Raw genomic sequence first — 25,375 nt, 5'->3', positions numbered from 1 at the left:
TAAGTATGTTTTGGGTTAGTTAATAGGATAAAAATATGAAGTTTAGGTATATTAATATAGATATGAATTTGATGCATGCTGGAGTGTTATTTGTGTTCAAGTATTAAATTTGTGAACATGTCTTTGATATATACAAGTTGGTTCGAATTTAGTAATTATGGAACATAATCAATTGGGTTTTGATATATGTTCGTACTGAATTAGTTGGAATTTTTGAAATGTGCTTATTTGCGATATATGTTCAGTAAGGTATGATTATTTTTGAATTGAAATTATGACCCATGTATTCGAATTTATAATAAGTGAATTGTGGATATTTGAAATTGATAAGTTTTAAATGTTTATAAATTCTTGGTGTATGAAAGGTGAGGAATGAGTGTGCTGAACTGTGTTTTATACAGTAATGCCTCATAACACTAATCTGGTAACGGATACGGTTTAGGGGTGTTACAAGATCACACTATCTGACAACTTGTTTGGTAGCTATTTGATGCGAGTCTCAAGGCCCAATTTTAGACCCATGGATGCAATGGGCTCACACTACCTGAAGGCTCAACGACAATGTCAAAGGCCATACAAATCAAGCCAAGATTCGATCAAAGACAAGATTCGTAATATATATTTTTTAAAACTTTCTGGTTAAATTTTTTTTGAGGTTATTTGCTGGAAATAAATTTTATAAGAACACAAAGAACACCTAAAATACCCAAATCTAATACCAAATGGTATGAATGAGTGTGGATGAGCCTGGAAGCAGATTGTAAAGATTTGTCCAAGTTGTTGATTTGAAAAACTTGAAAATTGGCAGCTTCAGTGAACGCAATTTAATAATTTCACCTTATTCGTGCATGTATCAGAATTATTTATTTTGCTCGATTATAAGTGGCATGTAAATAGGGCTTTGTATGTTTATGTCCATTTGAAATATATAATATGTATATTGAAGTAATTCTAATTGATATTTTGGTTGGTTGTGGTGTGTGATGGTAAATGCATTCTGAATGGTTTTTTTGGTATAAATGTCTAGGTAACTTGGTAAACTTTGGTTGGTAATATGCTAGAAATATGAGCAATGGTGTAATGTGTTTAATTTGGTATTGAGTTCATAGAATGGATGATTGGGATATATTGTCATTGAAAGGATTGGTATAAATGGTTGATTATTTGGGACTTATTTGATGATTGAATAAGGTTGATGTGCTGAGTTTGTTATGCTTTGGATACTCCAGATATTTGATATCTTTCTCTTTGAATGAGATCTCAATTCCATGTTTGAATTGTGGTGTCTATAAGGGTATATAATGAAGGTATATTGGTTAGACACATAGGTTGATTGTGAGATAATATAGTTTGGCATGTTGTGACACATTTTTGAATAAGTTTTAATGTTGGTTAATGCATGGCTTGAAACTGAAGAATTGGTATGTGATGTAGCTTGTGTTTGAAGGTGTTTTTGGGCACACACAACCTGTGACACAGTCTGCCACACGGCTGTGTGCCCCACACAGTTGCATGACATGACCATGTGGTCTATTTTATTTTTGGTATAGGTTTGTCAATACGGTTACAGTGAGTTACACGGCTTGATTGTAACACCCCTCGCCCGTATCCGACACCGGGACAGGGTTTGAGGTGATATCAGACTTAAACTCAGCCAACTATATAAAACTGAGCCGTAAAATTTTGATCAATTTAAAACTTTTCATTTCACATACATTTTGTCCCTTAAACGGGCTCATAAGGCCCAAAACATGCATTAGAGACGGTTCGGGACTAAACCGAAAACTTAAGAAAAACTTGGAAAAATTTCATGCTTTAAGGCTCCACACGCCCGTGTGGGTATAGAGTACACGCCTGTGTGGTAGGGACATGCTTGTGTCCCGAACCCGTGTCCAAAAACCTGGACATTCTACCAATTTGGTTATGAACAAATTGAAGCCGCACGACCAAGGCACACGCCCGTGTCCTATGGCCATGTTCTTCACACGGCTGAGACACATGGTCGAGTCTCTTGCCCGTGTGCTTACTACGATGCATACTAACTTGAAAACCTTAGGTGCAGGGGACGCACGGCTGGACAACATGCCCATGGGGGTTGACCGTGTGTCACACACGGCCTAGACACACGCCTATGTGTCTACCTATTTGGACAAATACAAGGCTATTTTCTAAGCCATTTTGTCCCCTCACAACACATGCATGCATACTTATACAATAGATACAACATGGAAAAATTAGGCACTTAAACATTCCTAACATGTCATGACCATGACAATTTCACATGCAATAGATATCATAGATTTTACTTACATCTTTACCACATTCATGCCATAGTCATTATAAACTCATCACGTAAGTCCATAGCACATGCATACATCTTTAAATTGGGTTTACAACCCCATAATCAAAATAAGCCAATAAATTTGGCTAAAATAATATCACATACTCGAATATTTAAACTCCTATACATGCCATAGACTCAAAGTATTTGAAATCACTTACACCATTAGCGATAGCTTGACAATGTGATAATATCTCCGACGAACTCCAACCCGAGCAAACCTAGCAAACCTAGAAAACATGGGAAAGAAAAGGGGTAAGCTTTACGCTTAGTAAGTTCATATGAAAACAATAAGCAACTCATTAACATGTTTTATCCAAGTTCCCAACATATTCTCAAGTCATGATAAGCAGTCTTCTTGTACAATAGTCAATAAAATATTTATATCTAGATCTACGAAACTCTAAATTAAGTTCCATTAATTTTTCTTGAAACTAGACTCATGTACCTTTTTACCATAAAATTTCCATAATTTTTGGTTTATCCAAATAGTACAGTTTATTCCTCAAAGTTACCCCTGATTCACTGTCTAACAGTTCTGACCCTTTTGCACTAAAGTTCAATTATCTCATAGCACAAAACTTGAAAATGTTCTTGTCTATTTCTATTGAAAATAGACTCATTAAGGATTCTAAAAATATAAATTATAACTCATAAATATTTTTTTTACAATTTATAATGATTTTCTCAAATCAAAATAGGGGATTTTGAAGTCATTCTGACTCTATCTCATACAACTTCAAATATCTCATTATAGGAAATTCTTTTGCTTACATGGTTTCTTTTATAAGCAACTAGACTCAATAAGCTTTAATTAAGTATTTTATTCATCATTTTCCACTATTTTTAGTGCATTTTCAAAGTTGGACTATGGCTGTTGTCCAAAACTATTTTAGTGTAAATTAATTATGCTAAGTTTATCACACCATATTATTTCATTTCCACTACATTGGTAAGGCTACATATTCATACATCATAAGTATAGACCTATAATCACAAGGTCATCATAAAATCATTCTCATAGGCATGGATTACCTATTTACATCTTCATCAAATGTGCATCATAAACTGAAATCATTTCTTATGAGCTTGGCATACATACCTGTGTTACTCAACATGCTCATATTCATTCCTTACTAATCATATAACATGAATTGAATTCACATCTCATCAATTTCATGTAAGTACCTGTACCACTCACAATATGGTCATAACCTTTCTCATTTAGCTTAAACCGTAACTCTCACCGTTGAACCATTCGGAAAGCTATCAGATATTCACTAAGCCTCAAACATAGGGTATAGTGCTGATGCCATGTCCCAGACATGGTCTTACACTGGCTCTCACATATCCGTACCGATGCATGTCCCAGACATGTCTTACACTAGCACATCTCGTAGCCGATGCATGTCCCAGACATGTCTTACACTGGCTTACATCTCGAGGCCGATGCATGTCCCAGACATGTCTTACACTAGCTCTCGTCTCAATGCCGATGCCATGTCCCAGACATGGTCTTACATTGGCTCTCATAATGTGGCTGATGCATGTCCCAGACATGTCTTACACTAGCGCACACATATCGCCCAATGTCATGGCATGAATATCTGTTAATTCCTAAGGTTCAATTAGGAGGTTCCTCTACATTAATTCTGATCATACATAATCATTTCCACAATCAAGCAATTTATGCTATATCAATTCAAATACGTGTAATAACGATGTATTTATATTATTTACATACGACTTACTCTTTTCTATGGGATATCATATTCCATTGAATTTCTAATGTCTTCTACCATCACGTGAATGTTATTAACTTTTGGCATCACTTTCATCATACTGAATATCATCAACATATAATTCAATATAACCGAAGCAAGATAGATTCAAGTATATTAACAATAACATGGATAGCATGCTTATTTAGTCATACGAACTTACCTCGACACCAAATTGGTAAAAGAGGCCTAAACATCAATTTCTCGTTTTTCCTCGTTCTAAGCCCAAATCTCATTTTTCATCATCTATAACATCACATTTAACTTATTAACACAATATACTAATAAAATTAGTCCAATGAAACATTTTGGCAAAATTTCCAATTTTGCCCCTATACTTTGCCAAAATTACCAAATTTCTCCTAGGCTCGTAATATGATTTTTATAACATTTTATTACTCATTAAGCCTAGACAAACCATTTACATAACTATAGCAACTCACGAATTTAATTATTTCACACATTTACACTTATTTAACAATTTTGCAAAATACCCCATTTTAGGTGTTTTCATGCAAACTTCTTTCATAAAAGTTGTTTATAACACTACCAAGACTCATATTCTTCCATAAAAACTAAGCAAACAACACATATTCTTTCATGGAAAAAACCTAGACTCTTAATCATTTTGCAAAATAGTCCCCTCTTTTGAAAGCTTATGCTTTAGGGGTTCCAAAAATGCAAAAATTATCAAGAAAGACATTAAAAATCACTTACTAGCATGGGAGTTTCTTTGCTGAAATTTTCCAGCTTCTAAACCCTTTTCTTGGCTGGAAATATCGGTGGAGAGAAGATGAAGAAAATATGATATTTTCTTTTCTTTATTTTATTACTTATTTGTCAAATAAGTCACCCAACACTTACCTAACATATTTGACCATTTAATTCCTTGTCTAATGGCTGACCATCACTCTTTCAATGGCCTAATTTCACATTAAAAACCCCCAATTTAAGATACAAGGCAATTTAACACCTTTAGGTATTAAAACACAACTTTTACTTTTTACGTGAGTTAGTCCTTTTTCGAAATTGGACTAGAAATCGCTAAAATTAATGTACCAAAATTAACATGCACTTATAAAATCACATTATAACACATAAAATAACATCAAAATAATTTTCTCTAACCTCAGAATAGTGGTTTCAAAACCACTGTTCTGACTAGGCCCAAAATCGGGCTGTTACATTGATGACATGGGTTGTGACCCTTGTTATCACTTTTTACCTGAATTTTTGTAAATGTTTCACTTTAGTCCAAAATTGTTCCAGGCTTATTTTAAATGCTTCATATGTTTGATTTAGTTCTGGATGTGATTGATTAACATGGAAATGATTGTAATTGAATTAATAAATAAAGTATTTGGTTATTTACAACATGATAGTAACATTAATGTTCTACAGAGCCCATTTCCTATGAATTTTCTCTTCATACAAACACTTTTCCCAAAACTTACCACAAGAAAAATATTTAGATTCTGTCGTGTAGGCAACCTCAAATACGCCACGAAGGCACTTACAGAATATGCCACAAAGGTGCTTATAGAATATGCCACAAAGAAACTTATAGAATCACTTGTTTACTGTCCTGGTGGACTTCCATAAAAGGTGCCATGGGTTTTGCCTCATGGACTTATTCCTCTTCATGTTGTCAAGTACCAATCCAGCCTCAAATTATTGAAGGCATCACCGTGAATGTTTTATTTATCAGATAATGCCATGAATTTTTACCATATGACCATACATTGATAGCACTAGAAAGAACATAGGTTTTCCTCCTTACTTATTGGTTAAATTGTTCCCATTTAGTTAGCCTTAGCATATATTTTAGCATTTTCAGTTTAGTAAATTGCATTTTATAACTCAGTGAATCCTAGCCTATGTTATCTTTAATTTTGCTATCTTTTTGCATTAATGTTGCTACATGAGTTAATTCTAGATTGCGTCTAGAATTGTTGCCGTACCTGACTGCTGTCCGAATAATAACTAAAAGTGAGTGAGCTATTCAGTCTGGGTAACCAACTTGTACGTAAAAGGATAGAATAATTCTGAGGAAAGGACACCTATACTGTTGGAAGAGGACATAAAAGGTTGACGTGAGAAGAAAAATAGAGGGGGAGACCTTTTTCTTAACCATCATCTTCTTCATCCTAACTTGAAGCTTGTGGCTATGGCAGTTTAAGCCTCTCACGGGTGAGCCAATGTTAAAATTAATGTAGATTAGCTTCTGATGAAAAGACCTGAGTGTGAGACAAGAGGAAATAGAGAGCTTCAGTCGAGTTTTCTAAGAATAGTATTCTCCATTCTATTCTTTCTTATTTCTTCTAAATGTTGGTGATTATTCTCTGTTCTCTGTTTGTAAGGAAGTACACATGAATTCTTGGTTAAATGTTATCTTATTCAATCTTGCTTTTATTATTTAATCTTGGGGTTTGAATGTTTCTTAACACAAAAGTGCTATTGCAATCACTGACACTGGAAAGTACAGTGACAGTTTGAGCCAACAAGCATTACAACATAAGTTGAATGAGGATTAGAGGAATTTAGTCCACTTGTTCTTAATAGTGCATTATTTCCATCATCGAAAGGTGGGGTTAATGTGCATGTTTAAGTCTCAAATTAAATAGAGGAGTGACGCTTGGTAAGATATACATTGAAATTTATTGCCTCGACAATCACCTGTCCTTTTATACCTTGTGAGCACTTAGTATTCTGATGAATATTCATGTTGGGGATCCCAGTTTATCATTATCATATTTTATTTTATTATTTTCAAGTTGTTTCTGTAACGCCCCCGTACCCGAGACCGTCGCTGGAGTCGAGCACGAGATGTTAACGGACTTAATTCATTAATTAAACAGCTCAAACAATTTATTTTAGAATTGCCAGACAAGCTGGCTAACTGCATCACAATCGCTAAAAAAATTCATATCTCGAGTTAAAAAACTCAAAATCCAATTCTGTAAATTTTCCTTGAAACTAGACTCATATATCTACTTACTAATTGGTTTCTAGAATTTTTGGTCTGGTCAATTAGCACAGTTTATTAGTTAAAATATCCCCTATTTCAAGGTTTGGCTACTCTGACCCCTGTGTATTACAAATTAGATATCTCCCTATACAGAGTTTCAATGACTATACTGTTTGTTTCTCATAAAACTAGACTCAATAAGGAATCCATACATATAAAATGTAAGTCCTGATTATTTTTAAAAATTTATGGCGAATTTATAAATTCAGAATAGGGGATCCAGAAATTGCTCTGAACCTATTTCACCAAAATGTAAATATCTCATAAAATAAAACTTTTTTACCTATTTTGTTTCTTCCACATGAAAATATATTAATTAATATTCAATTACATATTTTATTCATCATCTAATTCTATTTCTACTATTTTTAGTGATTTTTCAAATTCACGTCACTGCTATTGTGTGATTCTATTTTATAGCCAATTTCACCATTTTATGGATTTCCATAGATTAGTTAGCACTAAAGCATACGTGTTATCAAATATAATCTCGATTAGCCACTCCTATTGCTAATCATTATCAAACATTTCCATGCCATCCATGAGCTATATCATAAGATTATATACACAAAAGGATTATAATGCTATACATGCCATATTCCCAAAATATGCAAGCCACCATACCGAGATGGCCCGTTGATAGTGTTAGCGTACCTCCGACCGTCCTGATCTCCAAACTGGCTTGTCAAAACTACAAGGAATGGAAGGGAAGGAGTAAGCATAAATGCTTAGTAAGTTCACATGCAAATAACAAATAACTTAACAAAGCAATTATACCAACCAACATTAGCATAATATCACCAAAACATATATCACATTTCTATTCATCATTCATCGTCTTACTACATTATTGTTGTCGTATCAAGTCTCAACCCGAGAGTTAAATACATACCTGTCCAAAGTACCCATTCCACAACACTTACCAATACGTCACTTGCATCTTGAGTATTCTTCCATTTCACTAGAATTTTACCCGTTGAACACATCGAAATATAACTCGGATACTTGGAAAGTTTGCACATAAGTGCCACATATGTAGCCAAGCTACCATGTAACCCGCCCATAAGCGAACTTGGACTCAACTCAACGAGCTTGGGCGTTCGCATCCATAAGTGAACTCGGACTCAACTTAACGAGCTCGGATGCCTAGTTACATCTCACGAACTCGGACTCAACTCAACGAGTTCGGATGTTCGCATCCATAAGTGAACTTGGACTCAACTCAACGAGTTTGGATGTCGAAATATCCGAATCTATTCCTAAGGTTCAATGGGATTCTTTTCAATTACACATTTCGATCGCCTTCTTCGGAATATAGAAATCGATATTTGCTAACATCTCACACTTAAATTGTTCACATAATTTGCATATCACCAAATAATAATTCAAAAAACATCATATTTCATGATAATAAGTATCATGTCATATAAATAACATTAAATCACTTAAAATAAAAATTATGTTACCTTATTTACACATGAACTTACCTCGATACAAAATTTTAGCAATCGAGCCTATTCCTCGTAAACTTTATTTTTCCCTCGATCACAACTTGAATCTTGTTTCTCTTGATCTATAATGCCAAATTAATTTATTTAATACATTCATTCATCAAAACAGCCCCTAATACGAACTTTGGAAAAATTACCATTTTGCCCCTAAACTTTCACATATTTGCACTTTTGCCCCAAGGCTCCTAAATTAAACCTCATCCTATTTTCTTATGTTTTATGACATGCTGATCATTTTTCCCTTCTATGGCAACATCAAATTCACACTCTATCATGTACTTATGAATATTAGGTATTTTTACCGATTAAGCCCTTTTACTCGTTTTCACTTAAAACCGAGTAGCAAAAGTTGTCTACCATAATTTAAAACCTCATATTCTATCATAAAACACCAAAATACACAAATTTCACCTATGCGTATTTCTCCAAATATGAACCCTAGGTTGAATTATTGCTAGCATAAGCTAAATCGAGCTACTGAGATTCCAAAAACATAAAAATCATTAAAAACGGGCATAGAAATCACTTACAATCAAGGCTTAAAAGTGTTGAAACCCTAGCTATGGTGGAGAGAAAAATTTGACAGCAACTTATGGAGAAGATGATCATTTTTTTGTTATTTTTCCCATTTTATTTCATTTAATATCCAAATGACCAAAATGCCCTTCCTTACTAAACTTTCAAAAATTCCATCCATGTCCAATTTTTGTCCATAAACTTAGAAATTGGTCAAATTTCTATTTAAGACCTCCTAAGTAATATTTCAAAGCAATTTCATACTAGAAACTTCTAGAATGCAAGTTTTGCAACTTATTCAATTTAGTCCCTAACTTCAAATTAAGCATTTTATGCATAGAATTTCTTTACGAAATTTTCACACAATCAAGAAATCATATCATAGACCTCAAAATAATTATAAAATAATTATTTCTATCTCAAATTTGTGGTCTCAAAACCACTATTTCATTTAGGCCGTAATTCGGGATATCACAGTTGCTCCGATAACTATCCTCACAATTTATCTCGTTTCTATCTAGTTATTGCACCGACATTAATAGACAAATGACAATCATCCCTGTGGGATTGATATCTGATAGATTCATATCTGTCTACTATACTTGCATCGATAGTGTATGCTTGCACATTATTGCTGTGACGTTAAATAGCAACATTAAACAACCAATTAAGTTTTTGGCACCATTGCTGGGGATGGCATTTGTTTGACTTTTATTTTTGTTTTTGTGTGTTTTTGCACTTTATTTTCCTTATATAATATTTAGTATTCATTAACTAGTTTTTCTTTTTTGCTATTTCTTCAACTTTATTTTAGGTGTTTTATGACTCAAAGCAAGTCGGATTTTCTTACTAATTTTGATCCAGAAATTGAAAGGACCGTTAGGAGTAGACTTCAAGAATAAAGAAATATGGCTCTACCAGGGGACAATGCAGCCATACCCCCGATGCAACAGTAAAATGTTAATAAACCATTGTTGCCGCAAGATGCTCACATACAAAATAGGACTATCTGAGATTTTGTAGTACCTATCTTAGATGATTTACAACCGGGAGTTGTTAGGCTAGCAATCCAAGCTGGGAATTTTGAACTCAAGCCAGTAATGTTTCAAGTGCTAAATTCTAATGGACAATATGCTGGACTGCCACATGAAGATACGAGAGAACATCTTAAATCCTTTTTATTGATTTGTGCTTCTTTTAGTCAACAAGGCGTTCTTGATGATGCCTTGAAGATGCAATTATTTCCATATTCCTTACAGGGAAGAGCCCATACTTGGTTTTTTAGGCTACCTGCCAGATCAATTACTTATTGGGATGCACTAGAAACACAGTTTGTTTTGAGATTTAACTTTCCAATAATGAATGCTCATCTTCAAAATGATATTATTGCTTATCTTCAGCTAGATGATGAAAATCTTCACACCATATGAGAACATTATAAATCTTTACTTCGACGTTGTCCCATGCATGGCATTCAACCAGAAACACAAATTAAGATTTTTTATAATGGGCGCATCAGCCAATGGACCTTTGTTGGATTGTACTTATAATGATGCTGTGAGAATTCTTAAGAGAATTTCTTAGAATGATTATCAATACCCTATCTCTAAAGCTACACAAGTAAAAAATACTACAGTCAAACATGATTAAAAATATGCAAGGGACTAGTGGCGTTGCACCTATATAAGTCGCTTAGCAAGTTAATGTTCCTACTTTTTTCTTGTGAAATTTGTAGTGACAACCATAGCTATGAAGATTGACCACAACATGCAGGGAATGCCTATTATATTAGTACATCTGCAGCAATTCTTATGGTAATTCTTACAACAACTCTGCACACAAACAACTATTTTGGGGAACTCAGAATGCTGAACAAAATGCTACGACATTTAGATATGGGAATACATATACTTATGGCAATCATAATCCAAGACGAGAATTACAATAAACAACAACAGAACTACAATCAATACACTCAGATGCATCCATCGCAAGGACATGTTCAAGGACATCAATAGTAACTGTACACTGAAGCTTCTAGTTCTGACCCGTTAGCAACAATTGAGGCATTAATGCGAGAGCATATTACCCACACGAAAGCTATCGTACAAGGGAATTCATCTTCCATTCGAGCATTGGTGGCACAATTAGGACAACTTACTTCAGATCTGAATACTCGACCACCAGGCTCATTACCTAGTGACACGGAAAATCCCAATTCTAGGGGGAAAGAACATTGTAAGGCTATCACTCTTAGGAGTGGTAACAAGCTTGCGAATTGTTTATAGACTCTATTGTAGCACCTCAAGATACGCATGGAGTGATCACTGGTGAGAAGGTTGAATTTGGAGAGTTTTTCAATGCATCAGACAAAGAAGTTCCACAAATTGTCACTCATAAGCCTAATGTCTGACCTTCGAAACTGTCGACGCAATCAAAGATGTCGGCGCAAGCAGATGTACCTCTACCTTTATCTTTCCTACAAAGATTCAAGAAGAATGAGCATGACAAGCAGTATTAACAGTTCCTGGACACATTGAAGCAACTGTAAATCAACATTCCTTTAGTAGATACTCTGGTACAAATTCTGAGTTATGGGAAATTTATGAAAGACCTCTTGTCCAAGAAGAATAAGCTTACTGATATTGAAACTATTGCACTCACAATAGGCTATAGTGCTATTTTGACAAACAAGTTGCTCCCTAAATTGAAAGATCTTGGAAGCTTTACCATCCCATGTTAAATTGGCAATCATTATTTGGGCAAGGCTTTATGCGACTTGAGAGCTAGCATTAACCTAATGCCACTATCTACTTTCAAAAAGTTGGGAATTGGTCAAATGAAATCTGCTGCAGTGACATTACAACTAGCCGATCGATCCTTGGCTCAACCTGAAGGGCAAATCAAAGATGTCTTAGTTCGTGTGGATAAATTCATTTTTCTGGTTGATTTTGTCATACTTGATTGCGAGGCAGACAAAAAGGCTCGCATAATCTTAGGATGACCATTTTTAGCCATCGTCCGAACTCTTATTGATGTTTACAAAGGTAAACTAACCATGCGACTTAATGACGAGCAAGTCACCTTAAGTGTTTTTGAATCTATTCAATGCAAGGACAAAGAAGAATGTCATACTGTCGATGTGCTAAATGATCTAATTGAGAAATAATTCAATGACCAAAGCACGTTAATTTTTGAAGAGTTTGCAGTGACATCTGATGCCAAGTCCTTAGACGATTGTGACATCATGGTTGAAGCTAATAATCTTGAACTCAAACATGGATGGCAAATTGAATCCTTAGACCTAGCCAACAAAACAACCCCAATTTTCAAACTCCTACTCTAGAATTGAAACCACTACCTCCTCATCTTAAATCTGTCTTTCTGGGTGATCACAATACTTTCCCAGTTATTGTCTCTACAGCACTGGATGTAACTCAAGAAGAGAAATTGGTCCATATTCTAAAGCAACATAAATGAGCTATTACTTGGAGTATTGTCGATATTAAAGGTATTAATCCTTCTTTTTGCATACACTAGATCAAGTTGGACCGACTTACTGGAATCACTTCCCACTTGCTTTCATTGACCAAACGCTGGATTGACTTGCTGGAAAGGCCTATTATTGCTTTTAGACACTATTCTGGGTACAATCAAATTGCTATTACATCGGAGGATCAGAAGAAAACAACTTTCACCTACCCCTTTGGTACTTTCACTTTTCACCATATGCCTTTCGGTCTTTGCAATGCACCAGCCACATTTCAAAGGTGCATGATGGCAATATTCTCAGATATGATCAAAGACTCTTTAGAGGTTTTTATGGATGATTTCTCAGTCTATTGGAATGATTTTGATCATTGCACTGAAAATTTGGATAAAATATTGAAGCAATGTGAGGACACACATCTATCTTGAATTGGGAAAAATGTCATCGCATATCTAGTCTAGGCATTTAGGTAGAAAAAGCTAAGGTGGAAATTATATAGAAATTTCCTCCACCAACAAACTTGAAAGGTATTCACAATTTTCTTCGACATGCAAGGTTTTACCGAAGGTTTATTAGTGAGTTTTCAAAAATTGCAAAGCCCTTATTCTCGTTGCTGGAACAGAATAAAAAATTCTTCTTTGATGATGCATGTCTGGATGCCTTTATTCAGTTAAAAAAGTAGCTAGTGAATGCACCTATTATCGTTGCGCTAGATTGGTCTGAACCTTTTGAAGTTATGTGTGATGCAAGTGACTTTGCTATTGGTGCAATTTTAGGACAACGAAAGGGAAAAATATTTCACGCCATCTATTATACTAGCAAAACTCTTACAGAGGCTCAATTCAAGTATACCACCACAAAGAAAGAATTACTGGTTGTAGTCTTTGCTTTCGACGAGTTTTGTTCCTATCTTGTCGGTGCAAAGGTTACTGTATTCACTGATCACTCAGCGTTGAGGTATTTCTTTGAAAAAAAGGATGCCAAACCAAGACAGGTACGCTAGATATTACTGTTGCAAAAATTTGACATTAAGATAAAAGACTGTAATGGTTCAGAGAATCAAGTTGTAGACCATCTGTCTCGATTGGAAGTTAGCAGTGAAGATAGAAACATACTTCAAATTGTTGACGCATTCCCAGATGAGAAGTTATTTTCTATAGATGCATCTCCTTGGTATGCGAATTTTTTTAATTATCTAGTATGTGGAAAACTCCCATTGTGTGTCACAGGCCGTAAAAAAAATTTCTTCGTGACGTAGTGAAGTATCATTGGAACGAGTCGTATTTATTCAAGGTATGCAATGACAACATCATTCGATGTTGTGTTCTAGAAAAGGAGATGTTTTCAATCCTGAAGCATTGTCATGATGCTCCTTATGGAGGTCATTTCGGTGGTATAGAACTGCTGCTAAAGTTCTCCAATCAGGATTCTACTGGCTGTCATTATTCAAAGATGCCTACAATTTGTGAATCAATGCGATAGGTGTTAGCACACTGATTCTATATCCCAACACAATGAAATGTTGTAGCAACCAATTTTGGAGGTTGAATTATTTGATGCTTGGAGTATGGATTTTACGGGACTGTTTTCGAGTTCATTTGGAAATCTTTATATATTAGTAGCTGTTGACTATGTCTCGAAGTAGATTGAAGTTGTTGCAATCCCAAAGGATGATGCAAAGATAGTGCTAAAATTTTTTCACAAGCATATACTCACCTATTTCGGCACACCAAAGGTATTGATTAGTGATCAGGGTACACACTTTCATTGCAACCAAGTAGAGACCGCACTGAAGAGATATGGAGTTAATCATAGAATGACTACTACTTGTCATCTGCAAACCAATGGATAAGCCGAAGTATCGAATCAACAAATTAAGAACATTCTTGAGAAGGTTGTAAACCCTTCGAGGAAAGATTGGTCTTTCCGATTGGATGATACTATATGGGCATTGTAAACAGCATACAAAACTCCACTAGGGATGTCGTCGTATCAATTGGTTTTTGGGAAAACATGTCACTTGCCAGTTGAACTAGAACACAAAGCAATATGGGCAATTAAGCAAGTGAAAAAGGACTATGAAGCAGCTGGAAAAAAAATGCTGTTGGATATCACTAAACTAGAGGAGATTAGGAAAAGTGCCTATGAAAATGATGTGATTTATAAGGAAAATACCAAACGGTAGCATGACAAGATTATTTTACAATAACAATTTATTGCAGGTCAATAGGTTTTATTATTCAATTCTCGACTTAAATTGCACCCAGGTAAATTATGTTCACGTTGGTCTGGACCTTTTGAAGTTGTCGACGTATTTCCTAGTGGTGCAATCACAATTCAAGATTTACATGATGGACACTAGTTCAAAGTAAATAGACAGAGGCTGAAACACTATTTTGGCAATAGTATCAAAAGTAGACAGATACCATTAAATTGGTCAAAAAGTTTTACGAAAAGTTTTAAGTTTTAATTATTATTCTGTGATTTTAGTTTATTTTATTTATTTTTTTTAAACTTTGTTTTCCTTCCTTTTTGCAGAATAATTAGGTACCATTGTCCACGCATTGAAATTTTGTTGTCAACTCATTCCGTAATTCTGTACTACCATTTATAACTCATTAGAATTCAGGGAAATTCAGATTCCAACATTGGATAAAAAATCACTCAACGTTTGATCCTTTTGAGTGGGAACAGTTTCTATTAGACACAACTATTCCCGCTAGCTTTATATCTCTACATAAAACAACATGCCTCTCCATCTTCCTCTTTCACTCACAATAAATCCTCCTCCATTTTACCACTGTAATGCATTCAAACAACCATTATTATTTCATTTCTCTTCTCAAGATCATATCTTTTCAACTTTAAATCGTTTTCCCTCAACAAAAGATGGAAAAAATGAGAGGCTCGGTCAAGAAAGCCACAAGTCTGCTGAAGAACATGCATCTTCTGCTACCGCAGTTTGTGGATCAGAATCCCCTAGGCCAGTGCAGAAAAAGGAGCCAGTAATCTTTTGAATAAAGTGGCAAATGAAAAATTTCAAGACAACATGTTGAAGCGAAACTTCCACCTTGAACAAGACATTTCCCTTTAGCAACAACAAGACTTGGGTAAGCAAGTTTACAAAACCATCTTGAAGTTGAAGTGGGAAACTTTTTGCACCCATCCTGAAAGCTATTCTCCTTAACTGGTACGTGATTTTTATGCTAACCTTTATGATCATGAGTTAGAGTTCATTTTGTTAGAGAATGCTTAATACCATAGGACACTAAAAAAATCAACGAGTTGTACAACAACAAGGTGGATGTAGACGAACACCCTGAGTTCATTGAGGATATCATAGATGAAAAATGAGACCTGTTGGTGAAAGACTTGTGTGTTGAAGAAGCATTGTGGATGGGTTCCCATCAAAAGAATTATACGATGCACCACCACTTCCTGATGCTACAAAGCAAAATTTGGGTTCATTTTGTCAACTGTAGGGTAAAGCTTTTTACTCACAACACCACGGTCACCCTCGATAGGATGTCTCTAATACATTCCATCGTAAAGGGTAGAAAGATTGATGTCGGCACAATACTCCACAAGGAAATTAGTAACTGTGCCACAAGGCAAATTGGAATCTTGGTTTTCCCATCATTGGTGATGTTATTGTGCCAGCAAAGAGGAATCGTGCCCCGTGATGGTGAGGAAGTCCTGGAAAATAAGAACCCAATCAATGAAGCATTTATAGAAAGAATGACTCGCGGCAAAGATATGTCGATTCTGAAGGAGGCAGAAACAAGCAAGACAAGGAAGGGAAAAACCAAAGCCGACAGTAAATATGTCGAGAAAATGGTTAATTCAATTAACAATAGGCAGATCAGGCTTGTCGCTACAATAGAGGATATAGAGAAATCCCATAATTTGTTTTATGCTTACACCAAAGCCTGGAACAGTTTTATTGTAACCACATTAAGCAAATTGAGCCCATCCCGGCTACCTAAATTCCCAATGTTTCGACCAATCATTCAAAATTATGAACTCTCATTCGCAGATGACGACTTAGAAGACCGAGACAGATCCGTGGCATTCGCTCCCATTGTGCAGGTCTCTGATAATGACAAAGAAAAGGAATCCAGGGACATTGAAGAATGCCTACAAAAGATTGATAGCTTGTTTGAGGATGGTATTTTTGCAGATCAAGAGGACATAATTGTTGAGAAGGAAGTTGCTGCTACAAAAAAAGAAGTTGTTGCTGAAGAAGAAGAAGTTACTGAAGATGAAAAAAAAGTAGAGGAAGATTCTGTTGTGAACATTGTCACCGCACCCGATTCTATAGGTACAAATATTGATAATTTGGAGTGAGATGGAGCGAGAACAACGAAAGTTGTTGATGTAACTAGTGACGAGCCATGCAATTCATTAGCAATAATGGTCTACACTAGACCACTCCAGGTGGCCTCTCTTACACAAGAAGCAGCCGATGATGCTGGGGTAGAGCCAAAAACTAAGGAGCAATCTGAGGACCATGCGGAGCTCAAAGAAAAGAAGAGAAAGCGCTCCAAGGATAAAAAAACAAAAGAAGATGAGAAGAAAAGGACAAGAAAGAAATATTGTGCAACCACATCGATGGCTGAGGATAAGTGAGCTAGTTTATTTTAAGCTTTCGCTGTAGTATTCATGCATTGCATGTAGCTGTATGTTTTATTTCGATAAGTACACATTGTTTTTGCATTTTAATTGTCATTACATTTTCATGTTAGTGCATTAGGGACAATGTAAACTTTAAGCTTGAAAGAATGCACATAGGGCTTGGAAATGCACCCACATTTCAAATTTTTTTCAGTAATGAAGCATGCAAGGTTTAATTATAGTTAATGGAAATTGTTCAAAATTTTTTGTTATATTCGTTGCTTAATTCTTGAATCATGTGAATTATCAATGGATGAGTGGGATAAATTTGATAAAAGGTTGTAGCTTAAATTCTTTGATGAATGGATTAGGTTGCATTAGTAATGGATGACTGCTATCATTCCTTAAATCTTAAATGAATCTACTTTTTATAGCTACTTATATATATATAGTTATAAATTAGAGACACTCCAAAGTGGGTGCAGTATGGAATGTTAAAGAGGGAACACTCCAATACAAGCGTTAGAAAAATCAATTTGGCCGAAGGCTGTCGCTGCATAAGTTTGTGTCAATGCAATTACGTACTCCCTGAGGGTTTGTTGCACTCCATCATTACTTCTTAGGAACAAGGGTACAGTAATGCAATGATATCCTTTATTTCAAAAAATATATATAATATATAAATACTTAGTATTGTACAATAAATGTTGTATTGGTAGATAGAACTTAGGGTTTGAAGCTTGATGATAGCATTGATGAAGTTGCATCCTTATTCATTCATTCTTGTGCATTCATGCAATATTCTTTCATCTGAATGTGATTCATTCATTGGAAATTTAGATGGATCAAGTTGTTAGAATGATCATTTTTCTTAGTAAAATTTTGTAGCCTTGCTAGTAAGACAAGTAAAAACTCAAGTTTGGAAGTGTGATAGCACTAGAAAGAACATAGGTTTTCCTCCTTATTTATTGGTTAAAATTTTCCCATTCAGTTGTCATTAGCATATATTTTAGCATTTTCAGTTTAGTAAATTGCATTTTATAACTCAGTGAATCCTAGCCTATTTTATCCTTAATTTTGCTATCTTTTTGCATTAATGTCACTGCATGAGTTAATTCTAGATTGTGTCCAGAATTGTTTCCACACCTGATAGCTGTCCGAATAAGAACTAAAAATGTGTGAGCTATCCAGTTTGGTATAACCAACCTGTACGTACAAGGACAGAATAATTCTGAGGAAATGACACCTGTACTACTGGAGTAGGACATAAAAGGTTGACGTGAGAAGAAAAATAGAGGATGAGAGCTTTTTCTTGACCATCATATTCTTCATCCTACCTTAAAGCTTACGACTATGGCAGCTTAAGCCTCTCACGGGTCAGCCAATGTGAAAATTGATGTAGATTAGCTTTTGACGAGGAGACCTTAGTGCGTGACAAGAGGGAATAGAGAGATTCAGTCGAGTTGTCTAAGAATAGTATTCTCCACTCGATTCTTTCTTATTTCTTTCTAAATGCTGGTGATTACTCTCTGTTTTCTGTTTGCATGAAAGTACATGTAACACCCCAAACCTGGCCTAGACGTTACGGTCAAACCTGTGATGTCACATTAGAGTGTTTTTCCAAAACACGAGTTTTATGAAAACCCGTTCTACATAAAAACTTCTTTAGGTTCTCAAGAAAAGTTTAGAGTGCCTGGTTCATTGTAACTTCAAATCGGTTTAGCAAAATTATTAATTATATGAGTTTGTTTTTAAACTTAAAAATGACTTTGTTGCGGAACCTTTCAAAATGTGTTGTGTAAGCGTGATGTGTCCATAAAATCATTTATTTGTACTACTTGAAAATTCGAGTCCTAATACTAACAGGTAAAGTAAAAGCAAATAAAATCCTCGAATCAAAATAAAAATTAAAAAGGCCTTATTACATAATGAAAACCCAAAATAAAATCTTAAATATAATATTAAAAGAACTACGTCTAGTGGACACCTTTGAGTCCTCTGTCGCCTTGATCCATCTAAGCCTGAGGATTTCCTGCACAGTTAGCAGATAGATGAGTTTATGGAAACTCAATGCGTGAAATCCCATAACCGCAAACAACCAATGTAAATATAGTTTGGGCCTAAGCCCTTTAGTTCTAGTTAGGGGCCTTAGCCCCCTTTTCAGTAACAGTAACAGTCTGGGCCTTAGCCCATTTCAGTATAGTATGCAAGCAAAGAATCCTACCCAATCCATCCGCTACACACCATCTCCATACCAGCCTTACATACTATGTGGGGATTAAATCGACCCACCCAACCCTATACACCAAACCATACCGATTCTGGTACTAAAACACTATTTGCAGCTGGGCTGCCAGTAATAGGCTTATAGCCTTTCAGTGCACTTCCTCCAAAATCATATATCCCACTCCATGCAATGCAACATAATAGCATACGTGTATGTAGAAATGTCATGCTTAAAATCAGTCATACGTAATACAGGGGTATTACAGTCAATTTACCTCGTAGGGGTATAATGGTCATTTCAACAATAAGGGGTCTAAGTGTACTTATCGACCCAATAGTAGGTCCACAATCGTCTTGAGCGACCTGTGCAACCTTATCAGTCAATCAGTGCTAATGGGCCTATAGCCCATATTGCGGGTCCATTTGGGCCCACACTCTCGTATGACCCACGTAGCCCAAAAATGGCCTCAGCCGTGTAGTTCACACAACCTGTCCCACAATTTACCACATTTTTGTGCAATTTATCCACGTGGGCCCTACAAGCCCATTGGGCCCACACAGCCCAGTTCGACTTAGAATGACCCAATACCGTTTTGGCCCATAAAATTGCTCATGGCCATTTCGTCGACATCACGGCCTCGTTTTACTACAAGGCCTGCCACACGGGCGGCCACACGCCCGTGTGGTGTTAACAGCCTACTTTTCGGCTTTTGCTATCACACATCTAATGATAGTGTTCACACACCTGTTATGGAGTTGTAGCCGAAATGCCTCCGAGATCAAGAACCTATGGTCAACCACAACCTCTCATTAGTCTCAAACCTTGTTAATCTAATACCATAATATTGAAACTGCTATAACCAAAACATCTACTTACCAATCAATAATCGCAACCTTCCCTTGCTCTAACTCCACGTATTCCTTCCAATGCTTTTACCTTCACAGGAATAGTGAACCGAATTATAAGAATCTGTAATACTACATAACCACAACCATAACTAAAACTTAAACGCCTACCAATAAAGGGATTATCGCTTGTAAAGGGAAAACAATTGCTCAACACCTTACTTAATGAAATCGAGCCCCTAGCAACATTCGACAAAACACAATGTTATAAGTCAATCACTAAGGTGAAGAAAAGAATAAGTAAGAAGGGTACATTTGGCCCACAGAAGAAGAAGTTGACATTCCCTGAGAAAAAGACTTACCAATACTTGGCCGAGGCCCCAGCCTAGAAGTCGCCTGAATTGTAAAGGAATATCTAACCAAGACTATTCGACCAAGAGAAGAAAGGGAGAAAGTGGGAACAGGTTGTTCGACGTGAAGAACAAAAGATCTTAGGTTCAGCCACCACAGTACAAAAGCAAAGAAGGTCGAAGGAAAGAAGAAAATAATCGGTCAAGGATGAACAAAAACCCGAAAGTCGAGAAGGAGAGGAAAAGAAGATAGTTAATCAATAAACACTATTGTGAAGGGCCAAAACAGAATAGGCAAGTGCCAGAATGGTCAAAACGAGAAGTACCCCTAAGACCCCTAGCAGAAACTGGCTACTCAGCAAAAGTGAAAAAAAAGACTCTAAAATGCAAAAAGGGAAAACGAGAGTACTAAACTGACCAAAAATGAGGAGTATGACCCCTAGGCTGAATTCATGAATACCTAGAGTCCCCATTCGGCACCAACTCCCACGACTTCAAATCCCTTGATTCGCTCCTAAAAACTCTCCTCATATCTCTCCTCAACTTCCTTCTACAAACCCTCTATGACCAATTCAAACTCCCTTCCCCTTATCATTGTTTTAGTTAACCACTACTACCTCCCCAAAGCAAGCAGTAAAAAATAATCTCCCTTTGTACAAGCAGGGATTCGAACCTCAGACTCCATGCACACTCTACACGCCACTTACCATTACGCTAGCATGCTCACTTTGTCATGTCCTACTCACATTAATTTAAAAGTCTTCTAGCAGTAGAGAAGGTTTTATTCAAATAAGACCAAAATTTTGCTCAAGCCAAGACTTGAACCCAAAACTACTCAGACACTCCCAGAGCATTAGATCACTAAGTCAGGCATACATCCATGTCACAAACACACAAAAGTAATTTAAACAGGGTTTCCAGGATTCAGGGCATTACAGTACACGTGAATTCTTGGTTAAATGTTATCTTATTCAATCTTGCTTTTATCGTTTAATCTTAGGGTTTGAATATTTCTTAACATGGAAGTGTTATTGCAGTCACTAACATTAGAAAGTGCTGTGACAGTTCGAGCCAACAAGCATTACAATGGAAGTTGAGTGAGGATTAGAGAAATCTAGTCCACTTGTTCTTAATAGTGCCATATTTCCATCATCGGAAGGTAGGGTTAATGTGCATGATTAAGTCTCAGAATAAATAGAGGAGTGACGCTTGGTAAGATATACATTGAAATTTATTGCCTCGACAATCACTTATCCTTTTATATCTTGTGAGCACTTAGTATTCTACTGGAGATTCATTTTGGGGATCCTAGTTTATCATTATCATATTTTATTTTATTGTCTTCAAGTTGTTTCTTTGACAACTATCCTCACAATTTATCTTATTTCTATCTAGTTATTACACTGATATTAATAAAGAAAAGACAACCATCCCTGTGGGATCAATATCCGATAGACTTACATCTGTCTACTATACTTCCATCGGCAGTGTATGCTTGCACATTATTGCTATGATGTTAAACAACCGATCATACATACATCTTCATATCGTGATTTTCCAGTCTGGTTAACACTATAACTGCCCTACCAAAGGCATCACAAGGAATGTTATATACAGAAGTTACTTGGTCGGACTTATTCTCATACTTCACTGATGCTTACTCTCTCATATCAGATAATCATAGGAAAACTTTCAATTTAGCATCTTACTCAAACAATACCTTTCCCAGGAAAAATCTTTACATTACTTCTCACACACACTTACCAATTGTCTTAGATATTTTTTTCATAGTACTTTAGATTGAAAGTCCACATGCAAGAGCCAAGAAAGAGATTCACAAGATACCCACCTAAATTGTAGCTCAAAGCTCCAGACTCGAATAGAATCACCATTAAAGTTCATTTGCATACAAAATGCTAATCAATCATAGACAACCCACATTCAAGGCTTTGTATTCATAACTTAGTATTCATATGCTTTTTAACCACCTTATTTTTTCAAAACCTTAACATGCAGAGATATTAAACTTACCAGGAGGTGGAACGTCCTTTAATTAACTGAAAAACCTTATCTCTATCTTTATAAGGAAAAAGAGAACATACAAGTTTAAGAAGAAGAACCAGATAATAATATTTTTGATGAAAGAAAAACCTCTAGACTAACTCTTCTCATTATACATAGACCCTCAGTTCTCTTTAGTGGAACTTGACAAGTGTCAAATGTGTCCAGAGTTTCTCTTAATAAATGGTCAACAAGATTTGAGAGAAACATAAATGAAAATCCTACACAAATGATGTTTGACTAGTCAATTTGGTTGGCTCCTAACTAGATCACGTTACAAAACCCATTTCCACTATGCTTAGGTAAATAGGCATACTATACATTAAAAGGTGATTCTCACCCGTCTTACTCTTCCCTTGCCATACTCTTTTCTTAAATAGCATGATAACATGAGATAAAACCTTTAAATACTTCTACAATGGATACATTATGCCAACTTTAATCTACAAGAGGAATGTTAATTAGTAGATTACACTATGCTAAACAAATAACTTCACTACTATACACCTTTTTCTCGGATCTGTTAGACATGGTGTGTGACAGAGTTCATAAGGATAATCCGTTAAGAGGCCAAACGTTTATGACAACTTATCAGTGAAAGTTTTATATGTGTAAGGCTTTGTATAGTCAAATATGAAACTTTTGTATTCAAGTTGTTAGAAGTAAATTAGATGTAATCTAGCAAGTTCAATTATTCTCCAAGATGCGCAAGTAAACTTTCAATCATGTCTTTGAGGATAATGTGTCGTGTACAAGTAAATTTGTGGAATGTAAATATTACAACAATACGATTCGTGAATCGTCCTAATGTAGACAAGTCATACATGAATGTTAAGCCATGACTTCAAGCATGCTAGTGTTGTGTTGATACAAGGTATTAAAACTCGCTAAGTTCATTTGAACTTACATGTGTATTATTATGAATTGTAGGTAAAAGGGTAATTCAAGGGTTTGAGGAGGGACCAGGCCAGAATCTACTGTACTTAGATGGGCATGTTTCTTATTTGTAATATGCATACTACGGGGTGACCTAGAGGCGAAGCCTCAGGGTCACAGTCGTGGTTGTATTTAGCTATGAACAAAATGTTATTTTCTAAACTGAGCAAATATTCGACATGTTAAAAACTACTTTGTAAAATAGTTTGTATATTAGATTAAAGTACATAATTGAAATAAATTCATTAATATTGCAAGGTTAATTAGATAATTGTGTTTTAATAATAATTGCATTAAGTATGAATGGTTGAATATATAATAAAGAATTGGCTAATTAATTTCAGATCTGGAGTGCAACACCCTACAGTTCGGATCTGACGATTGAGTCGAATATAGGGTGTTACAAATCACAAGAGAGAAATATTAGGAAGTGAATCTATTAATTATCTAAAATCTATTGAAGAGATCAATTTGGCTCAAGAGAGCTTAGATGCTAAAATAGATTACCAACATTATAAGTGGTGTGGGTTAAGTATATTGATTGCTTAATCCTATTAACCTTAGCAATTTCCTTATCACTAACTTTTTGCTTTTGATTTCATTTTACTTCATGGTATTTACTTTAATATAATTTATTTTATTGTATCAAACTTATTTCTTTCTCGACTATCTAAATATTATCTATAGTATTAATAAACAACTAGTTTGATACAACCAATACTTGATTTAATTTAGTAATAAAGTGGGTAACAAAATTCTATTACTTCAACTTATAATTTTGATTACTTTACACAATGCATCGCTTCTTTTGGGCTCGATACTTGATAATATACTGATCATTCTATATTACTCTTGTTAGAATTGAGTGGCCCGAATCCTTATTAAGATAAAATACAGTGGTAAAATAAAATAAAAGTAAAATCCATATTGAACTACATTTCTTTTATTTTATAAGGTTTTTCAACCTTATTATTCTTCAGCTATTTGATATTGATTAAATAAGGTGTTCCAACCTTACTACACTCATTCTATAGACTATGGTTTTACAAGCCTATAAACAGATATAGTCTACTCCTCTTGTAATCATTCAAATTCGACATAGTGAATTATCTTCTCCATTGCTCGTGGTTTTTTTCCCAAAAGTTCCACGTAAAAATCTGTGTGTTTTTTATTTTTCTTTCTTTTTTCTTTGCGATACATTGTCATTATTGACATTCTATCTTTTTCATAAATTGGTATTAGAACTTCTGGGTTGTTCATCTAAATCACGGTAATGACGTCTTTGATGTATGAAATTTTGTTGTTGGATAGCAACACGAGATTCGCATTGTGGCAGATAAAGATGCAAGCAGTTCTTACATAGATGGACTTAGAGGATGCCCTGCTAGGGATAGATAAGATGCCTTTGAAATTAACGGAGAAAGAGAAGAGGCGTAAAGATCGAAAGGCGTTAACACATTTACATTTGCATTTGTCTAACGAAATTTTACAGGATGTGATGACGGAGAGGACCGCCGTTGCATTATGGAAGAGGCTGGAACAAATATGTATGTTGAAAACTCTAACCAGCAAGTTGCATATGAAGCAGCATTTTTATGCTCATCATTTGGAAGAAGGTGCATCTGTGAATGAACACTTAACAGTGTTTAAAGAAGTTCTTTAAAACTTGGAGGCC

At 35.4% G+C, this 25,375-nt stretch overlaps 1 protein-coding gene across 1 annotated transcript; it reads left to right on the top strand.

The window, feature by feature from the left end:
- Positions 1 to 16,090: 16,090 nt before the first annotated feature.
- LOC107933945 (nucleolar protein 58-like) lies at positions 16,091 to 17,296 on the top strand. The gene is made up of 2 exons (XM_016866265.1): positions 16,091 to 16,988; positions 17,076 to 17,296. The coding sequence occupies exons 1-2, from the start codon at positions 16,091 to 16,093 to the stop codon at positions 17,294 to 17,296; spliced, it is 1,119 nt and encodes a 372-aa protein (XP_016721754.1).
- The last annotated feature ends 8,079 nt before the right edge of the window (positions 17,297 to 25,375 follow it).

The sequence above is a fragment of the Gossypium hirsutum genome, chromosome A04 (assembly GCF_007990345.1).
Source record: "Gossypium hirsutum isolate 1008001.06 chromosome A04, Gossypium_hirsutum_v2.1, whole genome shotgun sequence".
Lineage (NCBI taxonomy): Eukaryota > Viridiplantae > Streptophyta > Magnoliopsida > Malvales > Malvaceae > Gossypium > Gossypium hirsutum.
This window is presented reverse-complemented; position numbering and strand designations above follow the sequence as displayed.